General features: G+C 35.8%; 2 protein-coding genes across 11 annotated transcripts; one reads left to right on the top strand and one right to left on the bottom strand.

The window, feature by feature from the left end:
• The first annotated feature begins 103 nt into the window (after nucleotides 1–103).
• Nucleotides 104–6,054, top strand: LOC126875233 (serine incorporator 1). 10 transcript variants are annotated; one of them, XR_007693291.1, is made up of 12 exons: nucleotides 105–432; nucleotides 1,257–1,421; nucleotides 1,543–1,727; nucleotides 1,799–2,008; nucleotides 2,111–2,195; nucleotides 2,281–2,464; nucleotides 2,599–2,799; nucleotides 3,055–3,093; nucleotides 3,716–3,878; nucleotides 3,967–4,141; nucleotides 4,623–4,686; nucleotides 5,940–6,054. XR_007693291.1 is itself a non-coding variant. In XM_050638045.1 (11 exons), the coding sequence occupies exons 1-10, from the start codon at nucleotides 406–408 to the stop codon at nucleotides 4,103–4,105; spliced, it is 1,398 nt and encodes a 465-aa protein (XP_050494002.1). In that variant the 5' UTR covers nucleotides 104–405; the 3' UTR covers nucleotides 4,106–4,141; nucleotides 5,940–6,054. The 10 variants fall into 10 exon arrangements, 9 of the variants coding, with proteins under 9 accessions (XP_050494002.1, XP_050494004.1, XP_050494001.1 ...); XM_050638045.1 differs by lacking the exon at nucleotides 4,623–4,686 and having other exon boundaries at nucleotides 104–432; XM_050638047.1 differs by lacking the exon at nucleotides 5,940–6,054 and having other exon boundaries at nucleotides 3,731–3,878; nucleotides 4,623–5,124.
• LOC126875229 (nose resistant to fluoxetine protein 6-like) lies at nucleotides 5,160–21,926 on the bottom strand. The gene is made up of 12 exons (XM_050638038.1): nucleotides 21,104–21,926; nucleotides 11,966–12,121; nucleotides 11,127–11,347; nucleotides 7,919–8,127; nucleotides 7,542–7,797; nucleotides 7,288–7,448; nucleotides 6,975–7,143; nucleotides 6,682–6,875; nucleotides 6,453–6,582; nucleotides 6,194–6,386; nucleotides 5,959–6,104; nucleotides 5,160–5,894 (listed from the first exon to the last, which is right to left on the bottom strand). Exons 1-12 carry the CDS (start codon nucleotides 21,363–21,365, stop codon nucleotides 5,748–5,750), a joined length of 2,244 nt encoding a protein of 747 aa, XP_050493995.1. The 5' UTR covers nucleotides 21,366–21,926; the 3' UTR covers nucleotides 5,160–5,747.
• Between the last annotated feature and the right edge of the window lie 1,124 nt (nucleotides 21,927–23,050).

Genomic DNA, 23,050 nt, shown 5'->3' with positions numbered 1-23,050 from the left:
TGCGGGTACTAATGGAACGTGATACGTTCCTGAACCAAGCGTACTCTGATGGTATATTTTTAAATTAAAATTTGAAATTACAGCATTTCGCGCGGTGACATGTTGGAAGAAGGAAGCAGATGGCCAGATAAAGCAGTTTCAATAGAAAGTTCTGTTAAGGAATGAATCTACATATGTATTATGTTTATGATGAAGGGATATGACGTTTTAGTCAGCTGATGGCGAGAAGTTAGCTGCGGTCACCTGTCAAGACGCCATTGTTATTGTGACAATTTTGTTGCACTGAGCTACAGTGTTCTTTGTCTTCTCCTGCAGTTCGTGGTTTATAGCGTCGTATTTAATATCGTGATAAATTATACGCGTTTACGTACCGTTCAATAAATTGAACGGACATAAGACATCGTAATGGGTCTTATTTGCTCTACGGCACAGGTAAAAAGATTAACTTAAATAACATTTGTATCTTTTTTTTCCCGAACGCGTCTGTATGACTTAAATCACTGGTTGTGTATATCTCACTCAGTTTAATCTGATAATTCTGTCGGCTATTTTGTCTTACGAAAATAATGTTTTTCTTCGGTTAGTTAAGATTATACGAGGAAAATTCCATGAATCATCGAAACTTAATTATGATCTTGATTATGTCATTCTACTGTACATCATATTGATTTTTTTTAAATTCTTAAAAAGAATCTGTAAATATTAATTATCCTGAAATAAAGCCAAAACAACTTCTACAAAATAAGATATAAAAACTACTTGATTTAAAAAAAAATTTATAAATTGTACAAGATAATACCTTAATACTATGAATAAATACAATTGAGGAATTACTGATAGTAGGGGTGAACTCAACAAAAGTTTATTTTGAGAGAACAGTGTTATAAACTTTTTTCATATGCGCAAACTCAACCAGCAAGGCAGTGAGCACTGTGGAGTTTACTTCTATTATTAGAACTGTGAACGGCAAAAAATGTTCTTTATTTTCAACAAAACCTTGTTTTATATTGAAACAAAAAGGTATCTTGTCAAATGTAGTCAGAAATATATATATATATATATATATATAAATATATTGTTTATCATAGATCAAGTTGATAAAATAACAAAATTTTTCACAAAATGTTGATTTTGCCTTTACTATTTGTAATGCATCAATTGTTTTAACACAAATAAAAGAAATATAACCTAAATGGAATAAACACATATAAATACTTTTGTGTAATTCATATTGATTGGAACATCTTGTTATATAGCTTGCTTGCCTTTGTGGAAGCACAGCTTGCAGCTTCTGTTGCTCCCAATGTCCAACATGTCGCAACAGTACAAGTACTCGCATTATGTATGCATTATTATTAATGCTGGGAACAATTGCTGCTTGTATTACATTGGCTCCCGGTTTACAGGATGCACTTAAAAAGGTAACGTTTCAAAATATGAAAATATTGAAATGAATCTCAAATCAAATATATATATATATAATATCCATATATATATAATAAATACAAGAATATACATTGCCTGTATATGTTATGTGTGTAGGTTCCATTTTGTACCAATAGTTCAAATTACGTACCATCAAAATTCACCGTTGATTGTGAATCTGCTGTTGGATATTTAGCAGTCTATAGAATATGTTTTATTATAGCCCTTTATTTCTTCCTAATGTCAATTATGATGATAAGAGTAAGAAGTTCTAAAGATCCTCGGGCTCCTATACAAAATGGGTATGATAAAATAATTTAATATACAATATACATTATGGACAATTAATTTAATATGTGGATTCTATTTTTAGATTCTGGGCCATTAAATATCTTCTAATAATTGGTGGAATAATTGGTGCTTTCTTTATACCTGAAAAATCATTTGGGACAACATGGATGTATTTTGGTATGATAGGAGGCCTTCTTTTTATTATTATACAATTAATTCTGATTGTTGATTTTGCCCATACATGGGCGGATAATTGGGTAGGAAATTATGAAGATACTGAATCAAAAGGATGGTATGTTTAGTTGTTATATCATTACAATTTACCTATTTTGTAATTATTATAAAACAAGTAAATTTCTATTATTAATATAAATTTATATAATTAAATATACAGGTATGCCGCACTTTTGGGAGCAACATTATTTAATTACGCTGTTTCTATTACTGGAATTGTTCTATTGTTTATATACTTTACACATGTAAGTTTTCATATGAAATAATTATAATTTTTATTAATATTTAGCTTTTAAGTTCATCTCTGTTTACTTTTGTTCTCTCTTATAGGCAGATAGTTGTGATTTGAACAAATTTTTCATATCTTTCAACCTGATTTTATGTGTAATTGCTAGTATTATATCAACTCTATCAACTGTGCAAGAACATAATCCACGATCTGGTCTTCTTCAATCATCTATTGTATCCCTGTATGTTGTTTATTTAACTTGGAGTGGAATTTCAAATAGCCCAGGTATATATTCTGAACATATGAATGTAATATATTAATATTTATTTATATATTAGTGAAAATTATTTCATATATATACATAGTGAACATTTATTCATATATATTTATGTATGTCACTGTCTTTGTGTTATTTACAGATCGTGAGTGCAATCCTGGATTTTTAGGGTTAATTTCTGGCAATGATGCTGATGCAAAGAATCGTGTTGCCTTTGATAAGGAAAGCATTATTGGATTAATTATTTGGTTTAGCTGCGTACTGTATAGCTCTTTGCGTACTGCATCTAAATCATCAAAGATTACAATGTCCGAAAACATTTTGGTCCAGGATAATGGAGCTGGTATGTAAATGTAGTTGTATTTCACATAAAATTGGTACATGTTTCTTTTCATTTAAGCTAAATAATAATTAAACGTAAGTCTTATTCTCTAGTAAATATACACAAACTCATAGATTTCATATACCATTATTGATATATTTATGAGTTAATTTTAAGAAAAACATTGTCTTATGCATGCATAGTAAGACTATGTATTTAAACATACACTAATAACTTGTTAAAGTGTCTTTAACAAATTGTACTTTCTTTGTACAGTCAGGAATGCAGGAGACCAAAGTCTTATCAACAATGAAGGTAGGCACACACTATTAAATTAAAATAGAATTCAAATTCAGTGTTTCTATCCCTCCTGTTTTGTTTTATTTGAAAAAAATGTAGCATCACATAATATGCATATAATATATTTTTATGCATTTGCACAAATTTAATTAATTCTCAAATTTTAGTACAGATAAATCACGTAACATTTATTTTTTAGAAAAATCAAATTTTGAAGTATAGAATATAATCGTTATTTATATAGTATTCGTTTAGTAGTAGCGTGTGCCTTCTTTCACTATTTTGCGTATTTCCGTTTTTACATTTTTATATTCAATTTTTTGACAAAGAGTTGTCATATTTTTAACACAAACATTTTAAGTTATCAATCAAAAATATAATTTTGATGCTACATAAAAATATATCTTTTTCATTGTTTTTTGTTTGCTAATCTATGTAATGTTGCGCTTGGCTTAATATTTTCCTTTTTATGTGCCGCATAGCTTGAAACAAATTTATTTTAATGTGCATGTATGTAGTATTACTTGTGAGCCTAGCAGTGTTGTTAATCCTAACAGGAATATTTCATACATCGATAACTGCACTGTAGATAAATATTTTCTTCTCTTTTATTCCTCTTTTCCCTAATTGTAATTAGATTATACTCCGGTAGAAGGTCGCAATCCTGATTCAGAAACTGGAAATGAAGCTAAAGTTTGGGATAACGAAGAAGATGCTGTAGCTTACAACTGGAGTTTCTTCCATCTCATGTTTGCTCTGGCCACTTTATACGTTATGATGACACTTACTAATTGGTATCAGTAAGTATTTTTTATTTACTTCAAATAAAATCATATACATAATCTTATTATTCTATATATATATATGAATATTATTTTTATTTTATAGGCCAAATTCCAATTTGGATACCTTGAACTCTAATACTGCTTCAATGTGGGTAAAAATTATATCTTCCTGGATGTGCTTAACGCTGTACATTTGGTCATTGATAGCTCCAGCAGTATTAACAAATCGAGATTTCTCTTAAATACATTATCTTTACATCAAGAGTGGTAATTAGCAGGTATATAAATTTATATGATATAAAATGATTAATATATTAAATCATTCTTAATCTATAAACTTTAATCATTATTTGTGAGCTTTCATAGACATGTTATATTTATATAATATATATGAAAAGATTACTTATTTAATTAAACTACATAGAGTCTTATGGTATATCTTTCAAAATCTTATTTATTTACTTACAATATTTAGCTCAAGGTATAACAGTTGTGCCATTAATGATGGTAGTATGTTCAATAATTAATGATTAACATAAAAAGGCATACATTAATAAATAGTTACACATATTCTATTATACAATTTTATTTTTTATTTTTATTATACACAATATATGTTTGTATGGAGGTAAGAATAATTTATTATAAAAGCTAGAAATTTATGCTTTTAGATATCTTTTATATTTGACATTGATTACTTTTGTTAATTTTTCTATATATATTGTTTTCTTTAATTTAGTAATTTCTTTTTAATTTCAGTGTTTGCAATGCCTCTATAATTAAGACTTTATTGTAAAATTTCCATCTGTAGAGTGATAACATTGTAAGTATCATTTGATATATTATTCTGTTTGATATATTTTTAAGTTAATTTGTTTTAATATCATTAATATAATACATTCGTACATATTAAGTAGTAGATTTAGTAGAAATAGTTTATAAGCTTTTTTAAATGAATGCAAATTTTTATTGCGGGAAACTATATTGTTTTGAACAACAATGGGTTTACAGTCAGTTTCATATAATGAAAATATAAATTATTTCTTGTATATATTTTAAATGTTCAAAATGGAATCATTTTTGTTTTTGTATAGAAATTAAATTCTAATTAAAATTGTTTAAATTAACAACATAATATTAAAATATATTCAAGTTCTATATATCTATGTATATATATTTACAAATTTACTATCGCATTTTACATTTAATAACTTTAATGTGATAATAATTGTATACAAAAATATATTCTTTTTTAATGATACTCTTTATTCTGATTAAAATAATAAACAAATCAAATTCAATAATAAACAATTTTATTACCCCTTAATAATTACGTTTTATTAGATGATATGTAAAACTTAATCCAATTATAACTAAAACAGACATAGCGTTATTAACTGAAGAATCGTTGCAATAAATATTATTTGTTAATAAAACTTTATTACGTCATTTATAATTTTCACCAATGTGCAGTTCATTCAAAGTTTAAGAAATATGTTCAGAAATAAACGCAGTAAATTTTTTGTTGCTATGAATGTTCTTAAATATTTTTTTGTAACGGAGTAAGTACAATAAAAAAAACGCTCTTAAATAAATAACACTGCACTAAAATAACCAGTTAGACATTAGTCCGCGTAACATAATATTTAACATCTACAAAGATTAAAAAAAAATGTACTATTAAAATTACAAAAATACATATTATTTACAAGTACTTATATAAATGAAATTTAAGAATATTTATATAAATTATGATTGTTCTTAGCTATCATATACATTGTATACGAGGCAAGCTATAGGATTTCATCTTACTAAAAATGAAATAAAGATCATAGGCACTATTTACAGTAGTTTTGATTAAATTGCAATTATTTGGTGAAAAAATTATTGTTGTTTCAACGATTTCGTCGTTGTTTCTGGCAATGAAGATTTTTTCATTAAATAGCTTTTAATATTTTGAAATGGCGTATCAACTAGTAAAGTGAGAACTATTGATAAAATAAAAATCCATAAAAATTCATGTAGGTCAAACTGTAAAAAAGTAAATATATTATTAATAACTGTATTTATGCGTAGGTTTACATTTACAACTTACTTGCATGCTGAAGAATGCAAAATGTCCAGCACTTCGAGTTCTTCCAACATTGTAAAAGTATATTGGAAACTGTGTTAAATATATCGCATAACTGAGCCTTGTAGTAATCAGAAATCCCTTCCACGCTAAAAGTCTACTGAACCAATCTATAATTTCAGTTATTACATTCATATCTATTTGTAATTGTATAACTGTATGAATATCTATTATCTATATTTCATAAGATGGTTTTTACCACTTGTATTCCCAGTATGGTACGTCACAGTTGCCCATGCAAATATGCTGCACCAGCCAATGGGAGCAAATGCATTATACATTGCAGCATCTATTGGGTTATATATATAATTTATGGATCCCATACGTGCAGGTCCAAAGAATGCACAACAGCACATGAATGTGCATAAGATCCAACCTGTGTAAAGAATCATCTAAAAAAGATATGGAAATAATTAATGTTACATTAATATCTGTAGATCATATATTATGCTACTTACTTTATTCATCTTGTAATCTTTTGGCAAATATCTTAACAGATAGCCCATAAAAATTCCTATTGTGTAAACTGTCAGTCTATGCGATGGCAGAGTATATGAAAAATCTGCAGTATCGAATAATTGTTTTATCCTGTAAACGTATAAATAGATTAGGAAGAAGAAGTATAGATATAAAGAGTATAAATATTCAATAAATACTCAGTCAAAATTTCTAAATTCATTAACTTACGAGGTACCAAAGAAGACATAATTGCTTAATTCTCTGTAATATGTTACAAAATATCGAAGTGCCGTTGAAAATAAAGCACACATAGTAAGAACAATAGTCCCGATCTTTGGCTTTTTATAAAGGAGAAGCACCATCAAAGGTGAAAGAACGAATAGCTGCGTGTCTATGCCTAGGTGATGAGTATGAGTAAGACACTAAAATTGAAAAAAGTGCTTTGTAACTAGAGATACATAATTTGTTAGTATATCTTATCCTATTATATAATTTTACAAAAATTAATGCGTGACTTATACCATAGATTCGAATCCAAAGTAATTATGAATAAATAGAAAGTTTCTCCACCATGTTCTCTTGCAAATATTTGCATGTTCGGTTATCACCAAATTCCATTGTGGTCCAGAGCCAGTATAAGGTATTACATATGTGCATAACAATATCAAGGTTGCTAAAGGTGGCACTATTCTAAGAAGAAAAATTAGTATCCAATTAGTAATAGATGCTGAAATTTGATCTATTGGATTTGATCAATTTATTCTGATCTCTATTAATTTTTTAACGCATTTGAAAGTACAATGTATAAAAGATAATATAAATCATCTGTATCACCTGATTAGACGAGATATGTATTCATCCTTTATGTCCAAATTGCCAGTCTTTTTTAGTTTCCCAATAAAAGAATATGATGTTAAAAGACCAGAAAGCATTATAAATGGGTCTGTGTAAAGGCTGGCAGCTCTTCCTATGACCGTCCATGGTTTACCAAGATACTGAAAAATATTAAATTATGGATTCCCTCGTTAGAATTAGAAATAGAATCAATGTTTATTATAAAATAATCTCCATAGATAGCGCGATCATACCTCGCTCATTTCCGTTCTGTTTGCGTAAGGATTAAAGAATAGAGCCATGCTTTTATGAGCTAAAAGCAGCATTAGAGCATTTATAGCTCGTATGCCATGAAGTGTAGCTATGTCATTCTGCCTTCGTTCTAACGATATAAGCTTCTTAAAGTTACGTTTCAAAGAAAACGATAGAAGTAATTCGCTTGCTGGTATTTTGTAATGATCACAAAGAGCTGCTACAATTGTCAAGACAGATATAGCTATGAAGAGTAAGCTGAAAAAGGTATCAGTTACCATTTTATTCTCTATTCAAGATTCAGCACACTGTGTATTATGAAAATTATTTTCCACAATCTCTAGTTATTTATAATAAATAATTTTTCAGATATTTTTACCTAACAAATATAGTTTCCTTTGGTACAGGTTCTTTCGTTTTTACTTGACACATTTCTTTGTTCACCTTCACCGTAACTTTTACGCCAGTTTGTGAGGTGTATCTAGTAAGGATCTCGCGAATAGACGTCTCGACATCTTTGAAACTACACGATGCTGGAGTACAGACTGCCCAATTTACTATATTAAATCGAGGTACTCGATGGCCAGACTGAAAAACCAGAAAAATAAATTGTCAACTAGAGCATAATTGCCTCTTACAGCTTTTGAGAATTTTAGCGAATTTCCAAGAACAGAAGCAGGAATAAAAGTGAAAGATTGGGATTAATATCTCTTGGCAAAATATTATTCCTACAGAGAAATATAGAAAGAATTATAATAATCGGACGTATACGGGATTTTTTAGATTGGACGTTTCATCATTGGTAAATGTCGATGATTCTTTAACACGAAACAGTTAAATGTTGTTAGAGATTTAGTGAAAACTTTGTAGAAAAATATCAGAGTACATAACAGTCAAAATACCGTACTTTGGTATTTTCGTCACATTCTGAAATACACGGTGTAATTCCAATGCGAAACGTGTTACAATCAACGACACGAAACGCTTTCTCGAATTACGTTACGTTATCTAAAAGTATTGTATTGATTGTTAAACTTGTAGAAGTTGTCGCAATGAAAGTAGACGTGGTCTATTATGAAATTCTGACATAATAACTTTACAAATTGTATCACGATTCTAACTGTTTGACTAATAGTTTTATACAGACAGACAAATATTTCATTTGAAAATGTTTTTGGTACGATTATTTAAATATACATCAATGTAATTTATAAATTAATACGTCTTGTCGTCGTTTAAACGTTAAACATCGCGCGAGAAAATTATTCTTCGGAACGGAATATAATTTTGCATTTGCCAGCAACCGAGATACGTTCCATAAAAAATCAGATTGAAATGTTTTTCACCGAAAAACCTGAGAAACTCTGCAAGGATGGATCACTCAAGTTGCGTGAAAGTATGAAATATATGAAATTGATAGAAGATACGAAGGATTCAATGGCGAAATTAGCTGCAGGAGGACTGAGATCAGCAACGAAGAAGCTGCGAATGCAGAGGAAGAGAAGATGAGCTTGCATGGGGTTTACGTCTAATTTACGTAAGCAAGATATATCTAACTATATTTCCAACAAGGTTCCAGACAAGATTGTAAGTTGCAGATATGTTTCATATATATCGACAAACGAATGTGTGGATGGATGGTGAAATAAACGAATAATTGGTTTTATTCGCCAACGGCCTCAGCCATGCGGGAACTACCGGTTCCCATAAGAACACCGAAGTCAAACTGCGTTGGACACGGTTAACTCGAAACGGGTGACCGTGTGCTGTTGGCGCTAAAAAAGAAGAGAGGAAGAGACCGGGAGAAAAATTGGAATCCGTTTGTAGCGATATTGGCAAAGGTCCGAACGCTGTAAAACAAAAATACGCGATGAAACGAAGTCTAACGGGAAATTGAAATCCTGTTAATACACAGATATCGTGGTTAAGCGATTAATGGACCGGGAAAAGGAATTTTGCCCCGTTGCTACAGCGTGCCAGGCTATCCACCGCAAATGCCGCACTTTGGAAAAAAGTTGCACGTTATAATTGGAAATATTTTTCCTGTCCTTTATCTGTTTCGATGCTATTGCGACGTAGTTTTAAATTGGTAAGGTATTCAGCGATTAGGAACTCGCGAGATCGGTAGGTCGCAAACTGTTTATGCAAACTCGTATTTTTATTTTTGTATCGCATTTGTCTCGATTGTATCTCGCGAACGGAGACAGAACATGCGCTCGCACGAATCTTTCTCGTTGCTTTTACGTGTACAATCAGCCCCTTAAGCGGGTCCCGCACGTTCCGCTACACCCTGTATATTCTCTCCGTGTTTTTTTCTGTTTGTTTTAAGGAAGAACCGCTGTTAAAAAGGGGAGCCTTTTTCTCATAAGAAGAATAAATAAATCGGGACAATAAATTAGCAGGCAGAGGCAGAGGAGTCGTTACAAAGTTTCTATCGTCGATGGCAAATGACACAAGGGACATGTACGTACGTATATAAAGTGGCGTGGTGTACGTAAAAAGGTAAGCAACATTTTGAAACTTAAAAGAAATTGCTTCCTTGAGAATCTTAGTTTTGATACGTATTCGTTGTTTCTTTCTATGCCCAGTTTTCAATCGCAGGCACACGGTTTCCTATTAGCGATTGTCTGCACGCTTCGAGGTGGCAGGTGTCTCGCTTAATATTCACAATACATTGCTGTTTTCGCCGCAGCTACGGATCAAATAAATTCCTTTCGTCTTATCCTCTGACAGATATCTCCTGTCGCGTCTCGATTTACGCAGATGCCTACGTACAGTCCGCCGAATCGATTATGCATTCGTCCGTAATAACGCGTTAACATTCTACGAGTATTTTCACGGTGCAAATTCTCAGACGCCAGATTTCTTCTTGATGATTCGAGTCTAAATATAATCGGAAAAATTTACGGACTCTTCTCGAGGTCTCTTCCTCGGAGATTCTTCTGCGACTTTGTACGTGCAACCTGAATTACGAGGAATAGACGAACGAAATGAATTGGCAGAAATGGATATAGCGAAATGGAAAATGTAACGTATTCTGTACGACTCGTACGATTGTTTTGTAACATGAAATTTATTTGCAAGATTCATCGAGCGTTTGTTCGCGTTTATTAGCTCCTGAATATAATTCTCAAAGTCAATGATACCTTGTTGATAACGCTATCCAGATATTTTCAATATTTAATTTAAGAGACTTCAGTTTGGACAAAGTTGAGTGGCATATTATACGCTTTCGTACGAAACGAAAATAATAGAATAATAATACAAAGAAGCAAATTTAATATATTTTCAGCTACGACAATCCCCTTTGAAGCGCCACACAGAATCGTAAAAGGAATAAAATGTGCGAGAAATTTCGTCGCCGGTCGAAGAAACGAATTTCGCAGATCGCAGATGCCACGTGAAATATGTTAATGGGAACTATAAATCAGTCATTCTTAAACGATAATTAAACCGATTTTCTCTAACGTTTCTATCCTTGAGTGTAAAAGCCACGATATTCAATCGAAGCGTTAACATCAACGTGAAGAAACATTGCTTCTGCGGTTTCGAAGAGACGGCAACCACACGTACACGTAAGTACTTACATCGGTGACGTTGCTTCTGAAAGCATAATGGGAATGCACCAACCGATGAAGATGCCTCAGATCTAGGCGAGACTCGTCGACGGTCAGCTGAAGGTACGCCAAGCAATATTGCCCTTGAATTCCGTCGCTTCCTTCGATTCCAACGCACTCGTCGAAGTCGCCAAACTGATTTATATTTCCGTTTAACAGGCCAGACGGTATTTTCGCCGTTGCATCGTACACTTTAAAGAGTAATAAGAGAATTATTGGAAATGACGATCACAGGGAACAGACCACCACGAATACATATTTTTGTTCTTCTCTTCGTTTCGATGTCGCCTTACGACCGACGTGGAATATTTAAAAAATCAGCCGAACCTTACAGCTCCGGACAAATGCTTATAGTATGTAATTTTTAATGGCTTCTTGCAAAACCGAGAAATTTTCCCATGATCTTATTTCGTCATATTTGGGAACTTTAATAAAAATGCTGTAAAACATAATGTAGAGGCTGACGATAAGAAGAGTCTTTGAATGTTTTTAAAATCGAGATTGTGGAACAGTTGACGAGAAGATTTATTGAAATTCAATCGTCTCATGAATAATGTGGTTCCCCCTAGAATGATGTAACGAAGTAATAAAGCTGCAAAGAAGATACGCTTACTCGTGTTTAATAGATATTTAAATTATTCAGAGTGTGGCAGTAAAGTACAAGCGAAAGTACAGTTTGAAAAATAATCGCGATATCTTTCGTCGAGAAAGTCTGCCACGGGTAGAGATTCTTCGCGATAAAATGGATATTCCCGATAGGCGAAATTATTATTAGTATTAATGTAATTGTGTAGCGCGATTATACTTACTTTTGAGAGCCCACAAAGTGAATTTGGCAAGCTCCCGATGAAAAATGTCAGCGTGCCTTTTGCATTCTCCGCTTACTCGTCCAACACTGGGGTCGAAAGCTGGAAGAACTTGTAACAATCTCCTTGCCTCTCGATCAATTTGCTCGGGAAAATCGTCTAAACAAGAAACGCGAATTTCTGTCATTAGTACGTGTTTTAAGGATTTGATTTTTAGTTGGATCATTCGATATATACTTTAAACGAAACGTTACACGATGCGTGCTGAATTTAACGCGCAAATAGTTCGTTTTTCCAGAATAATGCATTGTATTCGCGCTATATTTGCCGACAATGTCACATCCAAATTTGTCTCATCTTAACTAACGATCCTAGAAAATTTAGTAGACCGTGGGTGGCCGATAACTATCGTCACAGCCACTGTGTAAATTAATAAAAAAAAAAAAAAAAAAAAAGAAAAATTGGTTAACTTGAAAACACGAGAAAGAGAGCAAGTCCAAGTTCGATCGAGAGGTCTATCACGATTCTTCGACACGCGAAATCAAGATCGAGACAAGGTTGATTCAAGAAAGACTTTCACTTCGTTCGGTGGTCTCGAGGATACAGCTGGTATCGCGATGAAGTAACAGGCATGTAAGTACGTGTTCGGCGTGCAAACGGAGATTACAACGCGAAACTAAATGCCAGTACCAGCCGATGGAGCTTCTGTCATTGTTATGCTGACGCTCACGTTCGGGTACTGTTTCTACAAACGTGATTTTTTCTACGAACTTGATCAATGGCTATAGTGCCCACGGTGCTTGGCTATCACGGAAGACGTTCTAGGACTTCGGAGAAGGTCAAAGTACCGTTTATGGTAGCTCGAATAGTTTCGTCCAGGGACATATAAAAAAAAAAGAAGAAAGAAGAAAAAGATATGACTCGTGGACATAAAACTGTTCCGACGATATACGTCTCGTATCTTGGACCAATTGTCGTCGCTTGCATATTCCACTGACTAGTGGTCAGTTACTTTGTTTCCTTTCGGGATTGCCAGATTTCGTTCCTTATCCTTTTTTTCTATTATTTCGACCTTATGTCACATCGACGTCCATTTCTTCCGATTTCATCGACTGGATTTCTTCGAGGTAACTTACAGTCTTCGACGCTGATCTTTGGGCTCTATATCTTCGCCATTCGCATAGCCCATGTTTGGTAGATGTTGTCTGGTCGCTGGATGTAAGTCGGAGATTCTGTCTTTTTTCGGACAGAGTTCGCAGGTATCTTCGCGCGTCGAAAGATACCTGGAGGATTAGGACCTCGAAATCCGCTGAAGGATCTAGAGGCTCTCTTCCTCCGCAAGATCGAGGAGCTCCGAGAGGGTCGCGAGCAACCCCAGAACGCGTAGTAACCCGATTGTAATACCCCGTAGTAAACAGATTGATCGCCAAGAGGAATTAGTACTTTGTCATGGTAAACTGCCAATTAAAGGTACGTTTCTTGGGTTTGATGGTCATCGTCGTTCGTTTACTCTCTTACTTACTTTCTTGTTACTCTCTTAAACCGGAGACCGATAAGAGCGCTCGCCAATAGTCGCTAAAGGTGTATGCGACCTAAAATCTAAAGTAGGAAACAGATTTATCCTCTTTTCGACTCGCGTTCACTCGCAAGATTATTTCTTTCCTGGTCGTGTCGTTCGTTTTATTATAAAACTGCCTCATATGCGATGCAAAAGGCACAATTGGGAATAAAGAAGTTAGCGGCCCGGTATTAATAAATTTGTTGTCACCTTGAATATTAAATCGAGCTTGATATGAAGCGATTTCGACATTGATTTGAATCTTGATGCGATGTAAATGAAAGCAGCCGCGCTAATGAATGTGAAATCACGTATGTAATTGTTGGAACCTAACGCGCTCCATACATATGTACGATCGTTGGAATACAGAACAATACGATCGTTCCAGCGTTTAACGTCAGCGTTACGCCTATCGAACGAATTTAACCCTTAACTGTGAAAACTTTCGTCGAAGAAAATCGCGTATATGTCACGACGAGTGAGATTTCACCCCGGTAAGTCACAGCACGACGATATTAGAACAAAAGTGCCATTTCAAACGCCATGGTCCTCGGGAGTTAATGACGTTCGTTGCAGATGCCACGCGCAAGATTAATCCTCGTCGAAAGCTGATAACTCCGCGAATGCGTTAATTCTTTCGAGCTTGTTCTCGATTATCCTAATTTCAGTTATCTCGATCGGTTGAACGGGTTGCCTCTACGGATAACACGGCGAAATTGCGAGAAACTCGTTTCGCTGTCGTCCACGCGTGTATAATAAAAGTAAAAAAAAAAAAAAAAAATCGTAGAACAGGTGAGAACGGGCAGTTTTATCGATTATCCGGATATCTCGTCGTGTCATATTATCTGTGAACTCGAGAGGTTTCACATACCGCGTATTTTTTTTACGTTTTTGTAGCTGCACCGTGGCCGCAACGTGACGCCGCGAAACACGTTTGGCAAACCTAGCATCGATTGAGACACGTATCAACCTGTACCCGTGAGCTAATTATTAGGCCACTCTTTTGCAAATCTATTACATACATTTACATACATAGTTGCATGCAAATAAATCGTGAGTGAAAGTCATAGCAGTTTTCGTAACAGTCTGTTAATGTTCATTCGAAGTCTCGATATAATCGCGCCAGAGGATGAACTCGATTTCCTCCGTTTTTTGTCGCAATGCAAACGCCAGGCGTTGCAACAATGGTCGACGAACTGTGCAAATAGAACCGGATATCCATACCTTGCCTGTGACAGTTTCGAAACGTCAAGCACAGGGTGGTCCATAAGTCGATTTCCCATTTAAAAAATTCCATAACTTGATTTGTTCTGTATTTCTAAATTTTTGTGTTCTCAGAAAAAAAAGTGCATTTCTGAAGCCTATTTTTAGGGGGAATTTTTTAACGTTTTCCTGTTCAGTCCTATTTCAAGGCCGCCAGTCTGATGTAACACCGTGTATAATAAAAAGATGTTATACAACTTTCAAGCGAAGAAATTATATGTAGGTCACCCGGTATATGCTTGCGTCTATCAATTATCTTTGATCGATCTTAATCAGCGTCGTTTTATTAGGTTTGTGCAAGCAAATAGTTCGTGCTACCGCTTACAAGCTCATTCCGAAAGAAATCGTGTTAATCTTATCATAGATGAAGTTTTATCTCATATTTTATCTTGTACTGGTGAATCGATTAATTCGAGTAAACGTGATTAAATGTCCTGTTGTTAATCGTTGGATCTGTTAATTGGATCTTCGGGTTACATGCTCAATGTACATATACGCAGGGGAGAAGCACGATAAGTCGACTTTTTGGATATTTTATTAGGCACTAACGTAGTTGAAAATAAGAATACGTAAGCGTTGAAAAATACGCGACGACTAAGAATATTACGTAATCTTGCAAAAACCATAACTGGTATGTTAAAAATATTCGAGTGTCTAAATGAAACGCACGAGTCGAAGATAACTGGAAGGATGAGGCGAAGTTAATTTCAAAAGCAAAGAAAAAGACAGATTTGTACGTCGAACATCGTATCGGAGTAGATTCCTCGACGAAACGCGGAAAATATGAGTTGCATTTTCACCTCGTCATCTCAACTGGTACAGTTGGCGTTAAAAAGCAAACGAAAGCATCGTTGTCTCTGTAAACGATAATGCACTGTTGGTTCTCTATTTATTAGGTGTACACGAAAATAGCGGTCGTGAATTGACGATTATCGCCTCAAAGTTAGCGGCTATTATTTTCGTGTCACACCTAATACATTTGTCGTTCGAACGTAGTTCCGATTGCTCAGCGAGCCATGTATTGGCAAACTCGACGAAGTTGCACAATGAGAGAAGCTGGCTGTTCGGTGTTTCTTCGGTATTTATCGCACTTGTTCATGCGTTTGAATATTGAACAGTGTTACAAATACACTGGTCGAAACGATTAAATGAAGCGGCTCGTTCGCGTCGTGGTTTTAGTATTCGCTAGAGGCTTTATTGACCGAGAATCTCCAAATGCGCAACATGTACACGCGTTTAAACGCATTTTATCTGTGTTAGACTTTAACCTATGTAAAAAGTATCGGTATACAAGCACACGCGTTAGGTCGCCATAAATTTCTAAATCGTGAGATTGGTTACATTCGTCTGTTGCGAAGGAACAAGCTTCTTTTTCTTTTCCTTTTTTCTTTTTTTTTTTTATCAATATCGATAGGTGTAAATATTCCGATTGAATTTTCAAATTTGCATACGAATCGTGCCAAGAGCGTGCATTTTGTATAATGCGCCGTGACTAAGAACGATCGTACAAAGCGTGATTTTAAAAATGATTTTTACAACACGACAAAGAGTTATGGAAATCGGCGAGGGGCTTGAGATATCGATAATCGCGGTCCTCCGCGCTGGAAGATGTTCCAGGCTCGCGAAACCAGCTAAACCAAGCTAAAGTCGAATTTACGCTGTCTCACTTTGGCGGATGAACGCTGTTCCCATCCTTGTCGTTACCTGCGGATGTTGTAAATTTGGTTCAAGCCGATCCAAGAGCTTTCGCTTCGACGCATTTGCACGAAACGGTCTCCGCTAAGGTGGTTGGATCGCTTAAGAGATCGTCTGTACAAATATATGGAACCGTGTTTCCAGCGTAGCCAGACTCGGCTGCCTCGAAAGCTCGTTAAACCTGTGGCTTTAGCCACACGTACCATTGATCGAGATATCTACTGTATCGTGGTATTATAATACAGCTTTGATTTCCTTTATGTAAGGTTTCCTTCTCTGTAACATCGTAAAGTTCTTTCTGCGTGGAAAGAAAAGTTTATGGATTACGAATATTTTTAAACAGCCTATCCGAAATACTGGTTGCAAATAATATAAACTTGCTATTCGTAGTACGTCGCTGTCAGAATCTGTATATCGACGGAGACCTGTTAAACCTGTTGAGGTAACGTGTCGAAATAACACGCGCCTGTAGGTCTAAGAACGAACGAGGAAGTGGAACAGCTCGTGGATATTTCATTCGTCATTTTAGATCAAGAAATTTATGTCCAAGTACGAAGAACGAAGGTCAAGAATATTCGTATCGATTCATTTGGGTATACAACTTAGGTACGCACGATGAAATTTCTCTGATAAATGACGACAAATGAAGATTAAGAGGTACATTCTAAGATCAAGTTCAGACGTCCACTCTAAATGTTAAGTAAGAGAAGCTTGGTAATGGCAGAAGTAGACTCGTGGTCTACTTCTAAATCAAAGAGAAACGTAACCGAAAGTGCGATCTAACCCGAAGGAGGATTACAAAGAATAAACGAAGCGAATAACAGACGAAGACCAAGCGGGGAAAATATGATAAGTTCACTAACGTATATTGCCGACTGCTTAACTTTAGTTTATTCGATTCGTCGATTAAACGACAAAATACCCCTCTCTTAAAAAGAGGCTGATATAAGGTAAGAGGAAAATAAGTATCGCAGCGATGCACTCGCTGTGAGACAGCGAGACAGCGAGGCAGCGAAAGAGGCGCTCAACTAAAACCACGTCGATGCATCGCTCGGGTTAATAACTAAGCTACGCGAACCTTCCTTCTAAGATTGTTGGTCGATGTGGAAAAATGTTGATACCCTTAAAAGAGTATTTTACTCTCCTGACAAATCATTTCTGCCCGCTGTCGAGCGCTGACGATTGAAAACGTCAAGGTCACTGGTGCAATAACTTAAAAGTTGAATGACCGCTTTACCGAGATGTACTTGTGTTTTAAAATTATTACAGTGGCTCGTGAAAGCATGGAACAGCTAGCTGGAGGCAAACCATAGTGTTATCTATGATCACCATAGATGTCATTCAACCGGCTACCGAATTACCGGAATAAGAAGAAATATAATCTCTTGCATGCTTTTGTTATATCGTCGCGAGGTGGCTTTAGTCGAACTACTGAAATTCGCGTCGAATCAGAATGATACCAAACACGACCGATCGACGATTTTCAACTAAACTATAGAGATATGTAAGGTGCGATTAGGAGGAAGGAATGACTGGACTCTACAGCGTCTTGTTACATTGCACCTATTTTGTCTCGCTGTCTATTTCTCGTTCTTTCCCCTGATGCACGCACGTCGGAGCGACACGAGTCAGATAACGTGGACCGATTCTCGGAAAGTCACCTGTTTTTGTTGTATCTTTAACGCTAACATTACCAGGCCCGTCGTTATTTCTTTTTATTCGTCCGACTTTACGTAAATCTTTATATTAACGAAAATCGAGAAATTGATCAAGATCGGATAACGAGTGGTTTTAGCTAATAAAGGTATAGCAAAATGTAGGAAAGGTTGGTGGTTAAATACGCGTCTGTCGAACGTCGCGTTTGATGTCTTAAAACGAAATAAACTCGCACGTTAGGCTTTTATCTCGCGTTTAATCGACACCGTGCCCTACTGTCCTGTTCACCCGTGATACCACGGAAATGTACAATGAGAACGATCAGAACTCAACTACTTCGAACTGGATCGAACGTGCAGCATGCATTTTTACAACGTTCGCGATTATGTCATCGTGACGAGGCAAGCGTGGACTTGGCTGGCAACGATTACGCGTCCGAACGACAAGTTTCGTTTTTGCCTTCTTTTTCGGAACCTAGTAACATGTAGATACGCTGTGTGCAATATGTGGCGAAATTGAGCGTATACAGCAGACGAGAAATTCTAGTATGCTAGATGTGGCGAAATATAGAAAGTAATTCACCAATAAGATAGTAATCTATATTTTCCTGTTAGTTGCAATTTTTCCACTGTAAACACAGAAGCGCCAGCGACCTTCTGTATTCATATTTCTAGTTACTATTTTTCCTATTATTATTTATTCTCTTTAAAGTTCTACCGATTACTATGGCCATTAGCGAATAGTTTTATATTCGACGGCTACATCGAACTCCGTTCAACGTCTTCGCTCCTTTGCGACAGTCGATAGTCCTTCGTTGGACCAGGACCGACGCGATATCCTTAAGACTATCGCCGGCGTTACGTTTCTCCCTTTCTTCACTGTGCGTAGCACGCTCTATGATTACGTGGCTGATCGACAGTCTCACATTGTGGATCTTACGTTTAACAGGAGGATTGTGTTCGGTTCATTTGCAAAGATATTTTTGCGGCAAGACATCCAGGCTGCGACGATCTCTGTGTCTCGATCTGTTCGTTTTAGCGAGCAAGAAGAATTCACGCGTATTCGCGGATTTTCCTTTCTTTCTTTCTCTTTTCTTCGAACTCGAGACACATGCGTCGACGTCGGGCGAACGAATTTGGGTCAAAAAGTGGCCGAAAGAAAAGACAAGGTTAAACGTGATGCACTTTTTACGTGTTCAGGTTCATTGTAAGGACGTGCACGCGGTACAATGGGCAGGGAAATCGTGAGAGGTATACTGGCACTGTGTACGGATGAAAATCGGACTTTAGTAGCGCGCATTTCGAAATATCGAAAGTAGTTTTGCTTTTTTCTGTCATTTGTTCGATCAACGGTCGAGTTTATTTCGCTCGTGCTATCAAACAAAATAACAGCTCTTTTTGCCACAGTATTTGAACAAGTGGACTGCGTTTTTTATACTTTTTTTAAAAACGTCGTTGTAGGATCTTTGATATAGATGGTTCGATCGCTTCGTAACAGTAATGTACGATGATATTTTAATTATAGCAATGACAATATGTATTATAACATTGACCTAATATACTCCTATCTAAGATAGCATCGAATTATATTACGAATTATGGAAATAAAGACTTATCCGAGAAGCGTAATCGTAAAAATTGCGAAGAGTAAGCCCAAGTGGAACAGGTAAAATTATAGAGTCGTTGGATTAAGCGAATCGACATCGTGAAAAGACTGTGAGCGATGTCTTTTTCGGGACTGCGAGAGCGGAAACAAATATATACAGAAAAAGTATGGATACAACTAAATTATAAATGCATCGAATATAATATGAACGTACAAAGGAGGAAAAGTAGCCTCGTAAAATGATTAAATTAAAATGAGTTAATAAAAATTTCCGTTCCAGAATATGCCCATTTGTATTAATTATCCTAATATAGTTACGAAATATACAGATTTACGTTTGGACTATACATATTTCGAAGGCCTGAACGATATCTATGCCCTGCATAGCCAGCCATCGAAAAATACGTCATCGTTGACGTGATCGACCTTCGATGTAACGAATGGGTTTTAGAGGTACACGAATAGCATAATCGACGGTAACTTTTGTAGAGCAAGCGTGGTTTTTCGGTATCGAATTATTTTTAACGCTTAAAATATCGTGTTCCAGGCAATTGACCTATAAATTGTTCTTCAACGATCAGGAAGAAAATAATTATCTTCGTCGAATTGACATCTTCTTAATCGCAAGTGGTTCATTTATAAAAATTATTAAATTCTTCGTTTAACGTAATCGCATGTAATTGCAATAAGAATAATTTAATCGTATCTTCGAAATACGAATAGTCGGGTTGTTCCGTGTCGCATTATATTAGAAATAGTAGCTGTATCGAACGGACGATTCATTCGGAAACGTCTTTACAAGCCGCACGAATATTTATTCTTACGAGGCGAAAATTTTTCCAGCAGCATATCGATCGATTCTTCGAATCGTTACGTCGCATGAAATTTTCACGAATGACGTGGTTAAACGATTGCAAAATTACACTGAATCACGCGTGCTCTAATGGATGTGTACACCTGGTCGACGGATGCTTCCATCCGAAGAGTCGCGCTTGCCTAAAACTGTCCGTGTCCTATCAACGGCTACTAATCGCCAGTTGGTCGAAAAGCAAGCGACTCCAACGTAAAACTCGATATTGACGACTTTAATTCAAAACGTCAATACCTTTTTTTATCGATTTAACAATTACGTCATACATGTACGTAGCCGCGGCGTACGTGCATAACAAAATCGTGTTATCGTCTTGGAGTTGCGATACACAAAAATGAGAAAATTAACAAATATAACAAATATACGCGTCGGTTTAGTCGATTGGAACCTCGGCTCGCGATAACGATATGTACACCTCTTGACCATGGAATTGTACAATTTCGCAGGAGACGGCCGACTTTTTACCGCTAATTATCTTGGCAAAAGAACTCACTGTAGAAGGGATTAGTGCGGACATCCAGCTCTTTCGCCCGCCACGTGGCCTCTGTCTGGGTCGTGTGGTTCCTCCAGTTGTCAATTAGCTCGACCAGCGTGAAATTATTGGCCGATGTGCTCTCGTTGCGCGACAGCACTCGGAGGATCTCCTCGTCTTCCAGGGCGTTGAGGCTGCTGGACGTCAACACGTCCACCGGTTTGCCCGCGTACGACAGCTTCATCACTAAAAGAATCGTCCATGCTCTGGCGAATGTTCTCATTTTTACAGAAAAACGAAACGGCCAGGATTCGAATCGACGTCGATTTCTCCGAATTATCCGATTTCGTTTGGGGTATCTCGTCGACGATCACTCTGTAACTCTACGCGGCTTCCTCGACCCTGTTCGGCATAGATCTTCAAGGCTGTAGAGGAACGAGGAACGGTGAAACGGAAGAATCGCTCACGGACCAACTTCGGATGATCGCACGCGAACAGGCTTTGTTTCGCGGGATAAACGCGAAGCGAACGAAAGAGAATTTGCAAAAGTGCACCACCGAATGTTTCACGGACTTCTGTATTGCTTGGACGTCCGAAGGCGAGCTTTATGAGTGATCGTGAGACGACGGAGTTACTTGTGGCCACGAATGGGGCGATAGAAGAGGGGTGAATGCTGCGTTCTTCCTCTCCCACTCTGAACCGTCTTCGAAGGAGCTTGCTAATCCTACATCAATTTGATGGGTATAATCGTATAATTTATAGGATAGGTATCTTCTTCTTTTTTGTGTCGTTCCTCCTTTGAATACAACGCGTCTGTGTTTAACTATGTGACATTTAAAAGCGATTTTCTAGCCATCTTTTGCTTTTGTCTTTGATCAAACAACGTTTAGCTCTGTTTACTCGAAATTAGCAAAGCTTTTAGTATAATTAGTATATCTCGCTCGAAACTGCGAGCACCAACAAAGCGTTACCAGATGGCTGCTGATACTTTAGCAAGCTGATGTTTTAACGATTCGTGGAAACAACAAAAATTATGTTTTAATTATGTATTATTAATTTGATGTTATTTTACACAACTGAACAATGGAAATACGTCCAATTCTAAAAATGTTATTGTACTGTCGTATCTTTCCTCTTTTTAAATGCTTATCATGATGGTTAAAACGATACTTAATGAAAGAAATTTACACCAAAATTACACAATATGCAATAGGAATTGTTCAATATTATTTGATTTATAAATTTCAATTTATCACTTACATAGCCGCACGTTTTATTACGTACTTTGTCCCGTACTGTTATGAAGTTGAACGTGAAATTTTCCAATTTAATTATCGTTTTCAATTATTTATCGTTATATCGTTACGTCGTTACATCGTTACATTTCATACCTCAAAGAACATCGTATTAAAAGTAAACGTAAAACTTTCTTTATCAAAAACGAATAGACACGAAAGTCACGAGCAGCCAACGTACGGTATTTCGATATACCGTGAAGAAGTTCTTTTCGAATTTTAACCACGGTGTTTTTCATTTCGATTTCCACCACAATACATACTTAATACAATACTTATTCCATTAAATAATGATCATTTTATTTTTCGTATTTTATTTCGACAATTTGCTGCTTTTGTAATCTAATCGTTATTTAAAAATTAACCACTCCGTGTCGTTATATCGCGACCTGCGCGGTTTCATTCAGCATTTTAGACCTTGCGTGATAATTGTTTGTTTGCTTTCTGCTCACTCCTCTTTTCATACGTTTTTTACGTTTTACGTAAATACTTTTTCATACCTAACTACACGCCATATACCTGCTCACCTTCCTCCACATACGTTCATCAAAATCTAATTTAATTGTTACTCTTTATCTTATTAGAGTCGCATCCACCATCATGGTGATGGTAAAAGCCACAGTATCGCGTATCATCGCATCCAGGTATTCTACGTAGCATTGCTACGACTTGG

The sequence above is a fragment of the Bombus huntii genome, chromosome 17 (genome assembly GCF_024542735.1).
Source record: "Bombus huntii isolate Logan2020A chromosome 17, iyBomHunt1.1, whole genome shotgun sequence".
Classification (NCBI taxonomy): domain Eukaryota; kingdom Metazoa; phylum Arthropoda; class Insecta; order Hymenoptera; family Apidae; genus Bombus; species Bombus huntii.
This window is presented reverse-complemented; position numbering and strand designations above follow the sequence as displayed.